Below are 19115 nucleotides of genomic sequence, written 5' to 3' on the forward strand. Positions count from 1 at the left end.
AGTGGATATAGACAGTCACAAAGTTTAGCTGTTAGCATGTTCTGGCCCTATTTCTACCACATTCTAATGGGGTAAACTTCAAGTCTCAGCTTGCCCAGTCATAAAATAGGGTTGATAATACCTACATCTCTTGGTTATTGTGGGGAGCAAATGAGATCCTGTAAATATGGAGAAATTTTTCATTAATAGTTATATGTTAAAACTTTAGTCACTACTTCTATGTCATCATCATTATTATTAATGAAACTCTCAACCCAAGTAAAAAGCAAAACTTCCCAACTTCCTTCATGAGTGAACCAAACCATGCCACCTATGTAGTAAGGCTTTAAAAATGGTTCTTTACTTATTGTATTGCCTGTTTGAAAATTAATAATACACCATGTTAAATATTAGGTCAGTGTGCACGTGTGTGTCTGTCTGTTCTATCTGACAACATTCTTTGTGACCCTTTAGAGATTTAAGGGATGGGCCATTAAAAATGGCCTAAACGGGGCACTTCTTAAGAAATTAGAAAAGAATGAATTTAGGAACAATGGGGGGGGGGGGGGGGGGATGGAATGCTTTGGCCAAAAAAATTTCAGAACAGAATACTGAGACTAATATCATGCATGTTCAGGGCCCACATGAGTTCTGTGGATTTATGCAGAATTTGCACAACCTGATCAAATAACTATGCATTCTCTGTATGCTACAGTCATTTTGGCAACATCTATTTAACTAGTCTTTTTCATAATTAGCCTTGTTGATGCAAAAAAAAAAACAACAGGATAAAGTCAGGGCTATAACAGCAGTTTTAGACAAATCCAAAGAAATGAATATGAATTAGCATTTGCTCTTGGATTGAAACTGAGAAAAGCTGAAGGAGCTCAGAGAAAGCATTTTGTCAGTGAGCATCTTTCCAGTTGGCAGCTTACCTTATCTGAAGACATCCCTGCTCTCCTCTCAACTCTTCTATGTTGGGTGCAAGTAGAAACTCTCATTGGAACATATTGCTTCAATGTCTGAAGTTAGATTTGAAAATTCTTGTTCAGCTGTTTCCACTCAAATATTCTACTCTCACATTGAAATAAATATATTCTGAAACTCCTTTCTGTAACTATAGAAACCCTGATTCTCACTGTGTTTCGGCTGGAAAGACAAAAGAGCTCACAGTTAAAAAGGATTATGTTGTTAATTATTAATCTATGAGTAGTTTATATTTCGGAAACCATTAAGTTTCTGTAGATTTAGGTTTTTCCTCTCTTTTATTCTCCCATTTTTTGAAATAAGAGCTAGTTACATTGAAACAAAATGTCATGTTAAAACAATGCAATAAATATTATTTTAGTTCAACACACTATGGAGTGATACATGAGCTTATTCTGAAGGATCACAGAGCCTTGTGTGTGCAGTGCGGAATAAACAAACAGGGAAACGAGAGAATACTGATTTAGAGATATAAATACGTGCCATTGTGGCACAGAGGAAGAAATGATCATGTCTCACTGGAAAAGGAAAAAAAAATTAGGGAGATATTTAGATTTCTGTCTTTCCGATGACAGCCTTCAAACAAGGCACAAGTCCTAGAAATTTTATTTTACTAACATTTCCCAAGCCCTTCTCTCTCCTCCACCTCGTTATTATTTCTCCTCATTCTGGCCCGGATTATGGCAACACCTTCTAAACAGGCCTCCTGCTTCCAGCTGTGCCTTCCCTCCTCCAAGCTCTTTCTCCTTCACCGGGATCATTTATTTAAAATGCTAATCTATTCTACTACTTTCCCTTTTTATAGCTTCTAATAATTCATGAGGATTTCCCAAGGAAAAAACCCAAGTCCTTAGTGTGTATGGACTTTACAAGGAGGCCCCACCGCCAGCTCCATTTCCCCATCCTGTGTATACCATGTATCAAAATCATCCTAAAGTCTTTAGCTTGCTCATGGCCTCAGGTCATGGTGCATGTTGTGTCTCCTGTCTTGGAAATTATTCTTGACCTTTTCCTACTGACAAGCTCTTTCTCATCCTTCAAGTCTCACTTAAAATGACACTTCCTCCAAGAAGCCCACCTCAATGCTTTCAACTCCTCTTCAGCTTTCCATGAGATGTGTGATTCCACATTGCTATCAGCAGTGTTACTGTGCAGCATGATCAGTCTTCATGTTCATTACAGTCATGCTTTTAAAATGTTTTTTCCTCATTCCCAGCTTTCTACTTGAGACAGGGTAGGCACTCAATAAATGATTGATAAACAAGTGACATGGCAGGTAAATGATAAAATCTGCAGAAGAGTGATAGGAGAAGGTCATTGGAGAAAAGGAAAAAGTCAAGAATACCTGAAACGTCTTTGGTTTTGAAGTAAAGATAGTAAATTCCCGAGTGTTCTTAAAGGGAAGGGAAGAAAATGGGGACAAAAAGGAAAGGAGAGAAGAAGTGAGAAGGTCAGAGGAGAGGAGAGAAGTTTACTTAATCTCCACTTTAGGTGTTCATCTCTATAGGTTGTGATTTCTTGAAATACATTTTGATTTATTTATTCACCTAAATAACAAATACTGATTTTTCTACCTCTTTGGTCCAAATACTGTTAGTCTCAATACATGCAACACAGAAATTTCAAGGGGCGTGTTAGCAGCTTAAAGACATTATACCAAGACTTTTTATACTGAACAAAAGAACAGAAATATTTTAGAACACATTTTATTTTAGCTGTCTGATAAGAATAAGAGGTGTTCTTCATTTAATGAGAAACTTAATCATAAATGACTGGCCATGTGATAGAGTCTTAATTTTCTTTCTTTTTTTTTTTTTTAGGGTGGAAAGAAAGGAACGTGCCCGATTGAAGACAGTGAAGTTTAATGCGAAACCCGGTGTGATTGATTCAAAAGGGGTAGGTACAACATAATCAACACATTAAGTTCTCTCTGTTGCCATGGATTTAACTATAATTAACACTTAGTCTTTCAGTAGCAAACAAATTTTGAAGCTACCAGACAGTAGAGCATTGTTATAAATATATTGCTAAAAGCAGTGATGTCATTTCTGATGAAGTAGATTTATGATTAATGTATTGAATCCTGATATAAAGCTGCTAGTGGTCAGCAGAAATCATGTGTTAATAAAGGTGATATAATGACTACAATGCAGAAGAAAAAATATAATTTAGGTGTTTTCACTTTTTAACTTCTTTTCTTTTAAATTAAGTGTTCTAAAAGGATGGATTTTATCAAAGATACCTATTCATCATAAAATATGGCTAGTCTGTTACACATTATAAAGCTAAGACAGTGGTCATGGAAATATGCACATGGATCACCTAAGTGAATACGTGGATTGTTGTGACAGACATAGAAGAGAATTGACAAATGAAATTTAATCACCAAAATTAAAATATTTATGCACACGTATCTTTTACTTTTGATGAGGTCCAGTTTATCTATTTTTTCTTTTGTTACTTGTGTTTTGGGTATCACATCTAAAAAAACATTGCCGAATTCAAGGTCATAACAATTTATGTCAATATTTTCTTCTAAGTGTTTTATCATTTTAGCTCTTACATTTAGATATTTGATCCATTTCCAGTTAGTTTTTATATATGATGTGAGGTAGGGTTCCAATGTCATTCTTTTGCAAGATCATGTCTTATGTAAAAACAGAGCACTTTCGCTTCTTTCTTTCCAGTCTGGATGATGTTTATTTCTTGGTCCTGCCTGACTGCCCGGGCTAGAACCTCCAGTGCAGTGTTGGATGGAAGTGGCAAGAGCAGTTATATTTGTCAGTTTTCTGACCTTAAGGAGAAAGCTTTCAGTCTTTCATCATTAAGTATGATGTTGGCTGTGGGTGTTACAGCTTTTTAAATCTATTTTAAATGATAGTACTAGTATCTTGTTGCTACATTATAAAATACCTTTGGCCCCTTCTCTCTTCCTATTCTCTTTCTGTTTGTCTCCTTTCCTTTATTTTTATGTCCTAACAATTCTGGTTTGTGAGTTTTAAAAAGAACCACAAAGTATGGTCAATATATATCACTACGAAGAACAAGAAAAAAAGCTATCATTTCTTAGGATTTTTGAGCCCCAAACCATAACACTGCCTTTTGTATTTTTAAGTAGAAGTGTCATTGTGCAGTCCATTCATTAACATAAAAATTTACTTTCCCCTAAAGCATTCAGATGTAAATTTATTTAAATATATGATGTTACTCTAAAAAAAGGTGAAGGTATATGTCGTCATGCATGAAGTCCTTTTAAATAAACACTGCTTATATACAAGGGGATAGGATTTTTCAATGATTCTTGGTGAAAATGTAAGGATATATTTCTTGTTTATTTCATATATATAGTTGTATATATATATCAAAGATGTTTTGTTGAATACCTACCATGTGCCGAATACAGAGCTAGAACTCATGAAAGATTCAAAGTGTAACATAGTCCCTTTTTCCTCAAGATCTTATAACATCAACAAAAGTCCAGATGCCTTTTTGATAAGACCAAAACTTGTGTATTATACTTTTTAATCATATTTTTAAATAATATTAAGTATGCACAAATACACAGGATATAAATTCTAGGACTTGAATGAACACTGAAAGAAAAGCAGTAATCATGTGGAAAGGGAAACTCTGGACTGAAATCAGGAGGGTTAAGTAACCTGGGTTCTGGTTTCAGTTCATGACTAAGTCACCACTGCCCCTTGGGCCTCATTAGCGAAATAACAGTTTTGAACTACACCAGGTACATCAGACAAATTTCACTTCCTACATAGATTGATGGATTGATAGTTTCTACATGGAATGGTGTGTTGAAAATAATTCTAAGGCCATATATGACCTCGGCAAGGAAAACAAAAATGCCATGATCCATTAGTTATGCTAACACAACACTGAGAACTGTTCTCTATTTAATGTGCCTGGGTTCAGTGATTTTTAAGTTGCCCACTAGCTGTAATTTTCCATGAGTCAATAAATTAAGAAATAATAAACCAAAATTTTGCAAATCCCCATGGGAATAATACATCAATGAGAACAAGCGAGTGCAGAAGTAGAATGCAAAAGACAGTTAAGAGAAAGTGCACTAAAGAAAGAAGAAACTGTGGAGAGTTGGGGAAGTTGGGTCAGGAGATGCCACTCATTTTGAGCCAAGGGCAAGAACTATAGAAACAAGTCATTGTTATAGAGGTTTCAGTCTCTAGTACCATGGAATAAGTGTAGCACAGACTGAAGAGAAAAACTCTTTGGATGAGAAAGAGATGGTATTTTAAATAACCTCCTCATTCGATGACATTCACAGAGCATTGTGAAGTGTTGCCCAAGTTCAGAGGAAAGCCATGGTTTACTATCCTGCAGTCGCATAGAATCAATTAGTATGTGTGAAGCAGGCTATGATAAGAGCTATGAGAATTCAAATTAATAGGCCTGGGATGACCAGAGAGCACTTCATTGAAGAACTTTAATTGATTTATCAGTGCTTGAGTTGCTTTTCCTGAACTATCCATTGATTAAAAAAATATATATATATACTAAATGCTGCAAAATACCAGGCATTGTGCTAGGTGCTGTGTGGGCAGCAAAATAAGTAAAAAGGCAAAGTCTCTCATCTCAAGGAGCTGACAAGGAAAAATATAAGAAAATGAATAATGAATACAATATCATAGATAATCCCAATAAATTTAGAGAATTAACAATTCTCATTCTCTATATCAGGAGACAGAGCCTCAGGATGATAAACTAATTTACCTAAGATCACACAGCTAGTAGGAGCGAGAGTCAGATTTAAATTCAGATCCTTTTTGACAGCAGAACATTTGTTCTTTCCATTTCTTCATACTGTACCTTACTCCGTTGGAGGACAGGAGAAGAGAGTTACTAATTATGGCTTGGGTAAGAGAGAGGGCTTCAAAGAGAAGGTGTCATCTGAACAAGTTCTTGACGTGTGAGTAGGAATCTGCCATGCATAGGAACAGCATGAACACGAAGGTGGAGACTGTAGGCATGTTGGAGTAAGGCCCAGCAGATCAGGGACACCAGATGGATGGTGTGGATAGTGTGGTGGGAGTTTTAACAAATGGGTTGATAAAAATGTCTAGAAGGTCAGGAAGCTCGCTTGGAAAGTCTGGCTATGAGCCTTGAAGCTTATTGAATTCTTAGAGTCTCCATGAGGAAGTCTGAGGCTTTCCATTTGAAAGTGCCCGTTGGCTACATAGGAAATGTTTGGAATTTTTGTCCACTCCATGTGCCTTCACAAAGTCTGTGTCTACACCTGTAAAGACAAGTCAACATTTGTGTCAGTAACCCAGATAATTCCAGCCTTCCCAGACCCCTAAGGTCAAGGTGATCATCTGTATGGATAGGTCTTCCTGAGAGCCATCTCAGTACCCCAGATCTCACTGCTAAGTTCCTAATGAGTCTCCATTCAAACTAGCCTGTGATGAAAACTTAATCACCCCCTTAATTTCCTTCTTTGTTCTTCTAGCTTTTTAAATCAATGTCCTAATCAGTCATTCTGTTACTTATTAAGACATTTAGGAAATTATATAATCTTCAGAATTGAGCTGTTCTCCATTTAAAAATCAGTATTAAGTGATTTGTGCTAAATTTTGGTTTACTTTTGTTTAAAAATCCTTAATATTGAAGGGAGGGAAATGTATGTTGGAGAGAGTATGAGAGAGCAATCAATATTCTTACTAAATGTCAGCAGTATGCAATACTATGTGTCCCTTTGCATGGTAAATTCTAAAGTCGGGTACAGCTGTAAATAACTAACCTATTTATCTACAGGCTGGTACAAAACAAAGATGACAGATGTGATCTGAAGTTGTTGGGGTGTTTGTCGCAAACACCCAGACGGTTTATATACATCTCTTTTAAATTTTTTTTTACTTTATTGATTTTTAGAGAGGGGGAACAAAGAGGGAGAGAGAGATAGAAACACTGATGAGAGAGAACATTGATTGACCGTCTCCTGCATGTCCCCCAGTGGGGATTGGGCCCACAACCTGGGCATATGCCCTGACTGGGAATCAAACCAGTGACCTCTTGGTGCATGGGTCAATGCTCAACCACTGAGCCTCATTGGCCGGGCTTACATGCATCTCTTAATCACCACAGCAAAACTCAAAGGGAAGCCCGGCCAGTGTGGCTCAGTGAATAGAGCATTGTCCCATGGACTGAGTATTCTGGGTTCGATTCCTGGTTAGGGCACATGCCTGGGTTGCAGGCTCAATCCCCAGTAGGGGCATGCAGGAGGCAGCTGATTGATGTTTCTCTCTCTCCCTTCCTCTCTCTCTAAAAAATCAATAAAAACGTATTTTTAAAAAATTTCAAAGGGAAATTATTTATTTCATCTTTAGAGAGTAAAAGAAACTGAGGCTTAGAGAGATGAAGAAATCTGAGCCCATGTGTAATTCCAAAACTCATAATCTGTTCACTGCAGCATGCTCTCTTCCCTGTTCAACCCATGTCACATTTGTGCTTTTTAAGAGCAATGAAATAAATTGAATTGGATTTAGCTTTGTCAAAAGCTAACTTGGCAGGGGGTGGGGGATGGGATGGGAAGGAGAGTGTCTGGGGTGGGGGGAGGAGAAACATCTGTAACAAAAATAAATTAATAAAAATTGGGGGGGAAGCTAATTTAGGCATAAACTTAAATCCTGAAAGGAGGAAGCCGGTTTCTTCAATGACGTATCTTTGTAACTGAGCATGGGCTACACACTTTCTCTGTCATGACCTACCAGAGCAAACAAGGGGACAAGTCTTGGCAAACATGCTCATTCAGTAATTTAATAATCTTTACTAGAGGCCAATACAAGGTAGCTTGCTAGGCAATGTGGGCCAAGACAATGGCCACTGCCCTGAAGGAGCAGGGGTTCCAGGGGAAAGAATGAGTCCCTGCAGATAGGAAGTTATTCATACCAGAAGAGAGGGACAGGAGACTTGCTCTGAAGTTCAGAGGAGGAGGAGATTCTGGTGTGGAGGCTGAGGGATTTTGAATTGGGGGAAAGGGGGTGGGGGCATGAAAGAGTAGCAAAATTTGCAAGGGGTGGGTTGTGGAATAGGAATAAGACACAGGATACAGAGGAAGTAAAGTGTGGTTTACATTCATTGCAAGCAACAATATATGAAGGAAAATAAAAAACCTCAACTGGAAAGTTAAACTGAAGTAGGTTCTGGTACCTTACATTTCCCTGGAAATGTGTACTTTATAGTGTAGACAGTGAAGATTTGAAGGGTTGTGATCCAACCAGACCTACTGATTTCCTCTGGGCTTGCACCTGAATGTACCTGTATCATTGCCCAAACGTCACTCCCAGAGGACATTTTTGTGCTCATCTTTGTGCCCCTAGCACCCAGCACCTAGCAGGGTATCTACCGTGCTCAATTCATCCTCCTTAGAATAAAGAGAAGTGAATGATCAAAAGTAGGTTTCCAAGAGATCATTCTGGCAAATGTGGGAAGGACAGATTGGAGAAAAAAAAGAGACTAACAGTGGGAGATGTTTGAGAAAGCTATTATAGTATTCTGGGTGTGAGATTCTGAAAATCTGAACTATAATTAGTGGCAAGAGGAAAGGAAAACAGAAAACTGTTGCTAAAGAAATCATAGAGGGCTGTCATACTTGGACATTTGACCTAATGGTTCCTAATGTTTTCTTTTCCAAAGCCTGAGCTCCCTTTCAGAGGAGATGCTAACTGTGAGAGAGGGCGTGGGCAGAGATGAAGCTGTGGTGGTAGGGTCACAGCAGTCTCCCTGAATCAAACTGGAGCTGGCATGAGAAATCTCAGTTCAGAGTCTTGAAAATGTCCCTGTGGCCATTGACTCCCACTATGTTGTTTACAGATGAAGAAACTGAGAAACTTTCTCTGGGCTACGCAGAGAGCTGGTAACAGAGCCTGCCACTGTGTCATGTATCAACAAAGTGATTTGACAGTCAGTGTTTTGTTAGCAAGACAAGAATTATGTTTACTTCACCAAGGATGAGTTACAGGAATTGCTTTTGTGACAGCTCCAAAGTGACATTTGGAGTTTCAAGGGAAAGTCATTATGGCCCGCAAAAGAAATCCCCTTAATAGAGCTGTCTTTGGATGGCCTAAGAGCTCAGATGTCCAGAGATAACCTAGAGATCCAGGGAGGAGGGGTGCAAGGAAAGTCATACTGCCCCACTCCATGGACATCAGAAAGACAACATATCCCCTCGGAGTTCATAAACTCAGAAAAGGCTCCTCCTCAGTGTTACTATTACTTCCTACCCCAGGCCCTCTAAGGGTGTCTCACTGGTCCTCCTGGCTGTGGTCTTTCTCTCTAATTCTTTCCCCATATTGCATGCAGTGTGATTTTAACCAGACTAACATTTTTATGCCAAGAACTGAGACAGGGCTTGACCAGGGGATTCTGCGGTATCACTAGCCCAGCCTGGAGACAGCTGCTAACTCATTATATTTTCTTTTCAATGTGATCATCACATTTGTCCAGACCTTGAGCTCCATGTCCACTGAGAACGATGGGGGCAGCACACTGAGAATTCTCAGATAAAGAAATGCTAGTGGCTTCTCTGCAGATGGTTCTCAGAGGGGTCTATAATTGAGTGTCTTGCCCTGATACATGTAAGAAGGTCCCCACTGAACCCTGAAAGCCAGCTAAACTCAATGAATATTTTTGAATAAATAAACATACATCATTTCACTTATCCCCATAGGGTATTTATTTTTCAAGTTATATGGAGAAACTGCTAGTCTGTGGAACAGAATAGAGAATAAATTGTGTTCTTTATGTATTTCTATGCATACTCATTCTTGGTAGTCATCTCCCTCCCAGATCCCAAAAGTACTGCTGTTGAAACTACCAAATTGAACTCCAACCTTTTATACCAAATTTAGTATAATTTATAACTGACAAAATCTGTCTACCACAGACACACACATATATACAAACATTCATTTTCATGATGTAATGTCATTTATAAAGCTTTCTTTTTTATCTTCTGTAGCTTAATTCTATTTTTAAGACAACTTTTTTGTTTCGTATATGTTGACACGAGTATGTTTGGTCAACCTCATCATCAGGATTAAAAATATACAAAAGTTCTAAAACTGAAAAATTACCTTTGACATCCGATGTTATTTTCATTGCTTAATTAGGCTAAATCTTCTATTTCATTAATGCTGGCAGGAGAATGGTAAATGGAAACAATAAACATACTTGCCCGTTGTGCGCTCCTCCTCTCTGATGTTTTCAGTTGTCTGGGCTTCCATTTAACAGGCCTTTGTTGAGGTCTTACTGTGTGCCAGGTACTGCCTGGAGCAATGGAAGAACACCATGAGCAAGGCATGGTTCCAGCCTGCAGGAATCATACAGTGCTCTGTGGAGACAAACACGTTAACAAACAAGAATCTGGAAAGTGCTGAGTGAGAAGGGAGCGGTAGGTACTGTTTACACTCAGACCTGGAATACTTAAGCCTCTCTTGGAGTTCCTAGGAAAGTTCCTAGAAGAGATAATATCCAAAGTGAGGCTTGAAGGATAAATAAAATCTAACCAGGCATAAAAGGAGAGAAAGAATGGTGTTGGGGAGACAACACGTAAACCAGGAAATAGTTCAGTGCACACTAGGAAGCCAAAGAAGCTTGATGTTACTTCAGCACAAAAGCCTCAGAGCAAAGCTGCACGTGTCCGCAGAGAAGGCAGAGGGTCCATTGGGGGCAAGATCATGAGGGCGAGGAGAGCCACTGCAGCATTTTAGCAAAGTGCTCTGCTGCTGTGTGGATTAAATTTCCAAAAGGAAGCAACCCTAAAAAGCAGGAGTCCATTTCAATAATGTGGACGAGGGGAGATACAGAGAAGGCCGGGCCTAGAGCCCTGGAACAGCTATAGAGAGGAGAGAAGAGACCAGGTGTATTCAGTAGGGGGAAAAAATGATTAGATAGATAGATAGGTAGGTAGGTAGGTAGGTAGGTAGGTAGGTAGGTAGGTAGATAGATAGATAGATAGATAGATAGATAGATAGATAGCCTGGAGCACCTACATTAACATCAGCTGAAGCTCTTATTTAAAATGGAGATGCCCCGCTCACCCCAGTCCTGTGAAATCAGGATCCCTGTGGGTGCTGGTAGGAAATGTCCCCAGACAAGTCTTTAGGCTCGCTAAAATTTGAGATACACAGACATAGCTGAAAGGTTTGGTATCAAGCAGAATAACCAACTTCTATCAGAGTTATAATAAAATATCTAAGCCTCAATTACCTTGTGTAAAAATGGAAACTGTATTGAAAGAGAAAACATATGTAAAGTACCTAGAAATATTAGTCTGTCTCTTTCCCACCCCTACCCACATGCACACAGATCTCAAACTCTTCCCCTTTGAAAAGACTAGACTGAGTGGGGTCCTGAAAGTTCTCCCTTCTCTCCGTTCCAAATCCCCTTGCGCAGAGGGAGAGGAAGGGAGAGTCGCTACAACTTGGCCCTGCATCCACCCGCAGCAGGGGTGTTTTTGACTGCATGCTTGATGACTTTGAGGTTGGCAGGAAGGTGGAGTTGGCAGCAGGACTGATCTTAGTCCCCAACTCTTGCCCTGCCTTTGGTTAGCCATTGGGATTACTTCAGAGTCCTCTGCCGTACTGCGTAACCAGTTGTTGGAAGTTCCAGAGCAGACTCGATCTGCACTTAACTGCATTGGAGAACACTGCATTTCGTTTAGTATGGCAGTTACTCTGAACACCTGTAGATTGCCTTCTTTTCTACAGGTTACTTTCATAGGCATTGCTCATTTGCCTCTTAAAATAGCCCTGTAGGGTAAGTATTCCTAATATTCCCATTTTACAGATGAGAAAACTGAAGCTTAGAAAGAATGAATAACTTACCCAAGCTCATAGAGCTAGTAACTGGCAGAGCTGGGCCCTACACAATGGTGACATATTATTGTGTGAGCAGGTAGAATAATTAATTCTTTAAGACATTTTTATATATAATTCTAGATATTATTGGCATAACTAATTCTATTTATTCAATTAGTAATGCTAGGGCTAAAATAATATAAATAGGAGATGTAAATTTGTGGTTATATAAATAATGAGTATAGTTTCATCAAATGAGAACACTGAGCTTTTGTTAAATTTTCTTCCTGCTATTAACTTAGAATGTTAAGTATTATTCAGAAAATTTGATTCAAACCCATTTCTACTTTGAGAGTTACTCATGAATAAAGTCTGATTCACTACAGGGCTTCCTTTAACCTGACTCTTCAAGGTAAAAGGTCCAGGGTCACACCTTAGAGTTTACATTTTACTTTGCAAGTCTTTTAGCTAAAAGCTAAATCATCAATACTGAAAGATAAAGATGCATAAGCAACTGTCCAGTCATCTGACCTCCTCACTACCGTAATTATAGCCAGACTCTTAACAAGCAAAAATAGTACGTCTTGCCTCTTAACTACTGTTCACTGTGTTTATATGTGGGTAGAAAGTCTTTTTTTTAAACAACAGATTATGTAATGTCTGAAAAGCCAATAATAACTTCCAATATGTTCCTAATATTCATAAAAATACCTAATTATTTAGTCTTTTCATTTAAAAAGAAATAGACTCTGAAATTAGACTCCTGAATTCTATTCTTAGATTTCCTAACTATGTGATCTGGAACCAGTAGCTTCTCTCTCTGAGACTGACTTTTCAACTATAATAATAAAATCTAGGGAATAGCCCTGGCCAGTTTGGCCCAATGGTTAGAGCATTGGCCTGCAGACTAAAGAGTCGTAGGTTTGATTCTGGTCAAAAGCATGTACCTCACTTGTGGTTTGGTCCCTGGTCCTGGTCAGGTTGTGCTGAAGGCGACCAATCCATGTGTCCTTCTCACACTGATGTTTCTTTCTCTCCTCTCTCGCTCTCCCTCCCACTCTGAAAATAAATGGGAAAATATCCTTGGGTGAGGATTAAAATATATATATATATAATATATATATATATATATATATATATATAAAGAATAGATTGCAAATTCCTTGAAGACAGAGAATGTGATTTATTTAGGGCCTAACATAGTTCATGGCATTCAACCAATTAATATTGAATTAAATAATATGAGAATAAAGGAGGTGATGTATTTGGAGAAAAGATATGTAAATTAGAAGGTGCAGCCCACATGTTTTTCACTATTGCATATAAATGGAGAACTTTATGACTTATTGTTGCCTTTAGAGGAAGGGTCTCTTGATTTGAGTGTTATTTCCTTTCATTTCATTCAATAGAATTTGGGTTTCCCATATGTACAGGATATTGCCCTGGCCACTGTGGGCAGAGATAGATAAGTCAGGCCCACCTCTGCCATGCCAGAGCTTACCTTCTTGTATGTACACACACACACACACACACACACACACACATCCCACTACAGTATATATGGCAGAAAGTTTTGCGAGAGATGTAGAATCTTAATGGAGATGCAAAGGGAAGAGAGGGCCTGCTCTGAGTGAGAGCAATTAAGAAATGGTTCCAAGCCTGGCTGATGTGCCTCAGTGGTTGACCCATGCACCAAGAGATCACTCGTTCGATTCCTGGTCAGGGCACATGCCCAGGTTGTGGGCCTGATCCCCAGTGGGGGGCATACAGGAGGTGGCCGATCAATGTTCTCTCTCATTGATGTTTCTATCTCTCTCTCCCTTTCCCTTCCTCTCTCTAAAATCAATAATGAAAAAAAATATTTTTAAAAAGAAATTGTTCCAAGAAAAGGTAGCATTTAAGCTAAGTCTGTGTGGATTATAATCTCGACAACTATGGAGTAAGTGCATATCACACTTAGAAAACAGCAGTAGAGCAAAAGTAAAGGAGTAGAGGATGTCTGGCGACCAGCAAGTATTACATTGGACTGGAACATGTAACACACACAGGGGCCAGTGGGATTGTTGTAACGTGTCAGCGAGATAACCAGAGACGCACAGCCGAATTGTAAAAGAGCACTTTATTATACTGGTGGGTGGGGGCGGGGGGCAGGGTACAGCTCAGCCGCAATTCTTCTTGCTCATCCAATTTTTTTTTTTTTATCCTCACCCGAGGACACTTTCCTATTTTTTTTTTTTTTAAGATAGAGTGGGAGGGAGAGAGAGAGAGAAACATCGACGTGAAAGGGACACATCAAGTGGCTGCCACCCACACGACCAACAAGGTCTGGAGACAAACTGCAACTGAGGTATGCGCCCTTAGTGGGAACTGAACCCAGGTCTCTCTGGACCGTAGGCCGATGCTCTAACTGCTGGGCCAAACCGACCAGGGCTGCTCATCCAGTTTTTTTTTTTTTTTTATCCTCACCCGAGGATTTTTTTTTTTCCATTTTTTGTACAGATAGAGTGGGAGGGAGAGAGAGGAAGGGAGAGAGAGAGAAACATTGACGTGAAGGGACACATCGAGTGGCTGCCACTCGCACAATCAACCAGGGCCGGGGACAAACTGCAACCGAAGTACGTGCCCTTAGCGGGAACCGAACCCGGGTCTCTCCGGACCTCTGGCTGACGCTCTAACCGCTGAGCCAAACTGGCCAGGGCTGCTCATCCAGTTTTAAAGACAGAAGTCCCATCCCCTTTTTGGCTCCCCCATCAGGGGACTGGTACAATACTGGGTGTGACAGCCATTACAGAAGTCAAAATTAGCATAATTCACCAGGCTCCACAAGTACCTGCAAATGTCTGCAATTACCGGTACTCGGAAACTGCAAATACCTCCCAACACGTGGGACAACTATAACCTTAGACAAAATTCCTTTACTGCTGGGGTAATTAACCTATTATTGGAAAAATATCGAGGAAGGTCCATTGATGATAAAAATGGAGTCATTTAGTCGCCTTAGCCAAGAGGCCTACATAAGAATGGGGCCTCGGGGCCCACGTCTGGAGAAGAAAAGCCTGGAAATTTAGCTTGAGGCCCACTAGTAGAGGGTATTGGTATTCCTTTAAGAAGTTTGAGAAGGCTACTCATTAGACCCTGGGGGACCCTTAAAGGTTATTTGGACAGAGCAGTGATGGTTATGAATGTAGAGGTTAACTCATGGCTGGAAGGATGGTTGATGGGTACCTGGCAGAGACTGGAGTGGAGAGTTGGGTATGCGTTACAAGGACTCTAGTCACAGAGACCTCAGCATAGGGTTTGAAGGATGGCTGAAGATGACAGTGTCATTTCATAGAGAATGTGGGAAATGGTACCCATGAACATGTGGAGGATGATGAATGAGTACTAATCGGTAGACAAAGGGTTTAAAGGCAAATTGTGCAAAGTAACCATGCCCACCAGGGTGACAATGGGAGAATGAACTTGGCAGAGCCGAGACTAAAAATTAAAATTGTGTGTGTATTTGTAGGTCTATCCTCAAGTAGGTATCTCTCCAACACCCCACCTCAGTATGTTTGCCTTACTTGCCAATTGAAGTCTCCAGCATTAAGTAATTGTTATATGCTATTAGAAATTGACACCAATTTGTGCATGATACCGAAATAACCCCTGGATTGAACTGAAACCCAATCCAGAGCACAATCAATAAAATTGTCACTAAAATAAACCAATTTTAGACTGATTGCCAGGTTAAAAGCAAAAAAAGTGGTTATGATGGATCCAGTCCTATGGGTTGAAAGAGTCTTTGTGGGTACCGATAATAAGTTATTTGCAGAGCACTTTGGCACATTATCCATTTGCTAGGTGAAGAGGCAGGGTCAGAGGAAATAAGTAACTATCCACAGTCACACAGCCAAGTGCAGTCCTTTGGAGACACATGAATATAGTTTCATTGATTTAGCAAAGGTTTACAAGGTGGCTTTCATGCCCGGCACTATGCTAGGGCTTGGGGAAACAAAGATGCATGAGCCTTTGCCCTTGCTCTTGGCAAACACCGAATGATCTGGGAAAGATTTAGATTTCCTTGGAAGCTGGCACTCAAGAGACCCAGTACTGTGATCATAGCTACAGGGTTGGCCATGTCAGTTGAGAAAGGCCAATAAGTCCTCTGTAAAATAGGACTAGTAAGGGGGATGCAGTAAACATGCTTGGTTAAGATGTGAGATAAACTAACCTAAAGAAACATGGCATGAAAGCTATTAAGCCAAATCAAAACTACATGAATCAAGAAAAACATTCACGTGTAGCTCACTCATGATCCACCAATCACAACGGAATAAGCACCATGAACCTACCACCTAACATGAAGGTGTGAAACAATGAAAAGCATGTGATGACTAAGGATTATGATTTATCACATTCTGTGTACTGGACGTCCATTTAGGGAGAAAATAACTGTGCAACAAGAGTGATTGGTATTCATAGGTAGCAATGGGGAAGCTATGGGAAACAGCCTTTATCTCTGAGTAGTGATAACTTGTAATGCAAACAGTTTTATTTATGGAGTTCTGGAAATTTGGGTGGCACAACTACAAAGTAAGCGCTTTCCCGGTGGCTGTCTCACATTTGCTGCCAGCACGGGTCAGTATAAGTTAGAGCCTATCTTACTGGAGAAGAAGCAAAGAGCTCACAGATACACCGTTTGCCTTGCATGTTTTGACAACTTCGCAAATATTTGTAAAGAGGACATTACCACTTGTTGAAACTGGTGTTTGGGCATTTTTGATCTGAATGCTTGTTTTTCCTGGAGGGCCCTAAGAAGCCACGCTTCTCTCTGTAATTGGCTTGTGCTCACCTGTCAAGGAGAATTAACATTTTAATTTGTTTGGAGCATGTGATCAGTGTGACTGGGTGTTCAGCACTCCTCCTGCATGGAGAAGGTATTCTGTGAACACCTCCCAGGCCCCAGGCCCCCGTGCAGTGCTAGGAGCACAAGCCCAGATTAGTGTAAAGAAAAGCCACAGATTTAAGATTGCTACTCAGTGGTGTTGTGTTAAAGGTGAGGAGCTCTCTTTTTTCTCAGCTGATCCCCAAGAGTTGACTGAGCTTCTCTGTGTACCCCTGGAACATGCACATTTGGTAAATAAGAGATTTGACTGATCAGCCAAGTCTAAAATGTGATACAATATCACTAACATTTATAAGCCAGGAATTTTCCTAAACAGATTATAAGGATTTTTCTCATTAAATCTTCACAATGGTCCTGGCTGATATGGCTCAGTTGGTTGGAGCATCATCTTATACACTGAAAGGGCTTGATTCCAAGCTGGGGTACATACCTAGATTGTGAGTTCAATTCCTAGTCAGGGTGCATACAGGAGGCAAACTGGTTGATGTTTCTCTCTCACATCAAAGTTTTTCTCTCACTCTCTCTCTTCCCCTCTCTCTAAGATCAATAAACATGTTCATCCTTCCAGTCTCCTCCAGTGTTGACTAAACTTTTCTATGATGATGGTCCCTATACATAAACATAAAATTAGGTACAAAGCTCTTATATATGCTTATAGCACTTATCATCTATAAAGTTAGTAATTTTATAAATTAAATGCCCTATATATTTAAGATTTATATATTATAACACAAAATTCAAAGACACAAAGTTAACGTGATTGATGATGCTTTGATGATACTAAGTATTCACCCACAATGTACACCTGGCGGCAACTGCTGTGTGGCAGTTTCTTTGAGTTGTACCTGCTGAGTGTTAGGTGGGGAATCAATTTTCTCACCACCGTGTCTCCATAGTACACCACCCCCCCCCCGCAAACCACTGCAGCAGTCCAGGCTGGCCCTCTCCCCATACCGTTTACCCAGCCCCTAGCATAGAGCTGCTGAATGAATAATTATGGACCTCAGTTATCACACTACAGAGACGCTCACCTCTGCAACTGAATCCGAACTTGGCTTTCCTTGCCTGCCCCACTATGCAGGGCTCAGCTATAGCCTATTGGCACTGTCTACAGATGACTGCCTGGAACAGCACAGCTGCTCTGTCCAGCCCTCTTTGAAATTGAATTGTGTGTCTTTAATCTACTGTGGGCTGAGAAACCCAAGAAACAAGCCCCCCTACCCTCCCATGTGATAGTAGGTAGACTCTTCCCTGCAGTGACAGTGTGGAAGACTTTGATGGATAGATATTGTGACTTCTCTGTCAACTGCAAAATTCTCCTTCTTCAGGATTTAGAATCCAAATACCTGAAGTTGCTGATTAAATGGTAAAGAATGTTTTTGAACTCTACATGTAATTTCTGTAGAAAAATGTATACTGCTCATTTATTGCTTGATAATTTCCTGAACAGAAGTAAACGCTCAGTAGCACCCCGTCTAACTGAGGGGTTCCTCACACTGCAGGCCCGTGCTGCCCCTTGAGAGGCTTTCAGTCTTGCCTCTGCGCCCACACCCCCAGTCCTGTCATCCGTCCACGGGACATGGGAAGGGCGGATGGAAGAAGTGACTTTTTGCCACCTGTTGGGTGAGCCTTTCCTCTAGCCCAACCAAGCTTTGCGATTTCTCCACCTGAAAATCTCCTCCTCGTTTCTTCATTTTCAGCCAAAGCAGTCTTCTGGGCCTTCTCCACCTTCCCCAGAGGCCCCTGCTCCCTTCTTGGTGCCTCTGAATCTTGTTTACAAGCTTCCACTGTAGCAGATATTGCACAGTGTGGTAATGATTGGCTTAAACTATGAGCTCCTGGCGTTGTGCTCCCAATATTCACTATAGCCATGTTGTTGCAGAGGGGTCACACAGGGGGTGAAACCCATCCCACATGCCATTCAGCAAGAGCCAGCGCAAGACAGTGAGCTTTGGCAATTCCTCTTCCCAGAGAGGGTGACTTGATCTAATTTACACCTTCCTAATTTGCATTTTCTAATTTTCAGTTTCTAAATGACACTTTGCCATTGGAGCTGTTGAGTATAATAGTTGGTAAAAACAAAAAACAATAAATGTTTGTGGAATAAAAATAATAATTTATTGAGCACTTACTGTGGCTAAGCTCTTACAGGGTTGGTTGTATTTAGCACTACAGTAGCCTATGATGCAGTTATTAGTACCCCATTCCTTTGGAATCTTCAAGTAATGGCTATTGCTGTCAGAGGTACTATCTCCTACTAGGATACGTACTCTTTGGCACCAAAATCATTGTTGGGAATGGGTAAAGAGCAGTATATATATGTTTTTCTTAATCTTTATCCAAGAATATTTTTCCATTTACTTTCAGATGGGGGGTGGGGAGGCAGGGAGGGAGAAGCATCAATGTGAGAGAGACACACTGATTGATTGCCT

At 40.2% G+C, this 19115-nt stretch overlaps 1 protein-coding gene across 7 annotated transcripts in view; it reads left to right on the top strand.

Moving 5' to 3' along the window:
* Window positions 1-19115, top strand: part of DLG2 (discs large MAGUK scaffold protein 2) — a 1351614-nt gene that overhangs the window by 1279235 nt on the left and 53264 nt on the right. For all 7 annotated transcript variants that reach the window (XM_036258408.1, XM_036258403.1, XM_036258404.1 and 4 more), the window contains one exon: window positions 2787-2862. In XM_036258408.1, coding sequence (XP_036114301.1) covers window positions 2787-2862 — 76 coding nt within the window. The remainder of the gene's footprint in view (window positions 1-2786; window positions 2863-19115) is intronic.

The sequence above is a fragment of the Molossus molossus genome, unplaced genomic scaffold (genome assembly GCF_014108415.1).
Source record: "Molossus molossus isolate mMolMol1 unplaced genomic scaffold, mMolMol1.p scaffold_m16_p_13, whole genome shotgun sequence".
Classification (NCBI taxonomy): Eukaryota; Metazoa; Chordata; class Mammalia; order Chiroptera; family Molossidae; genus Molossus; species Molossus molossus.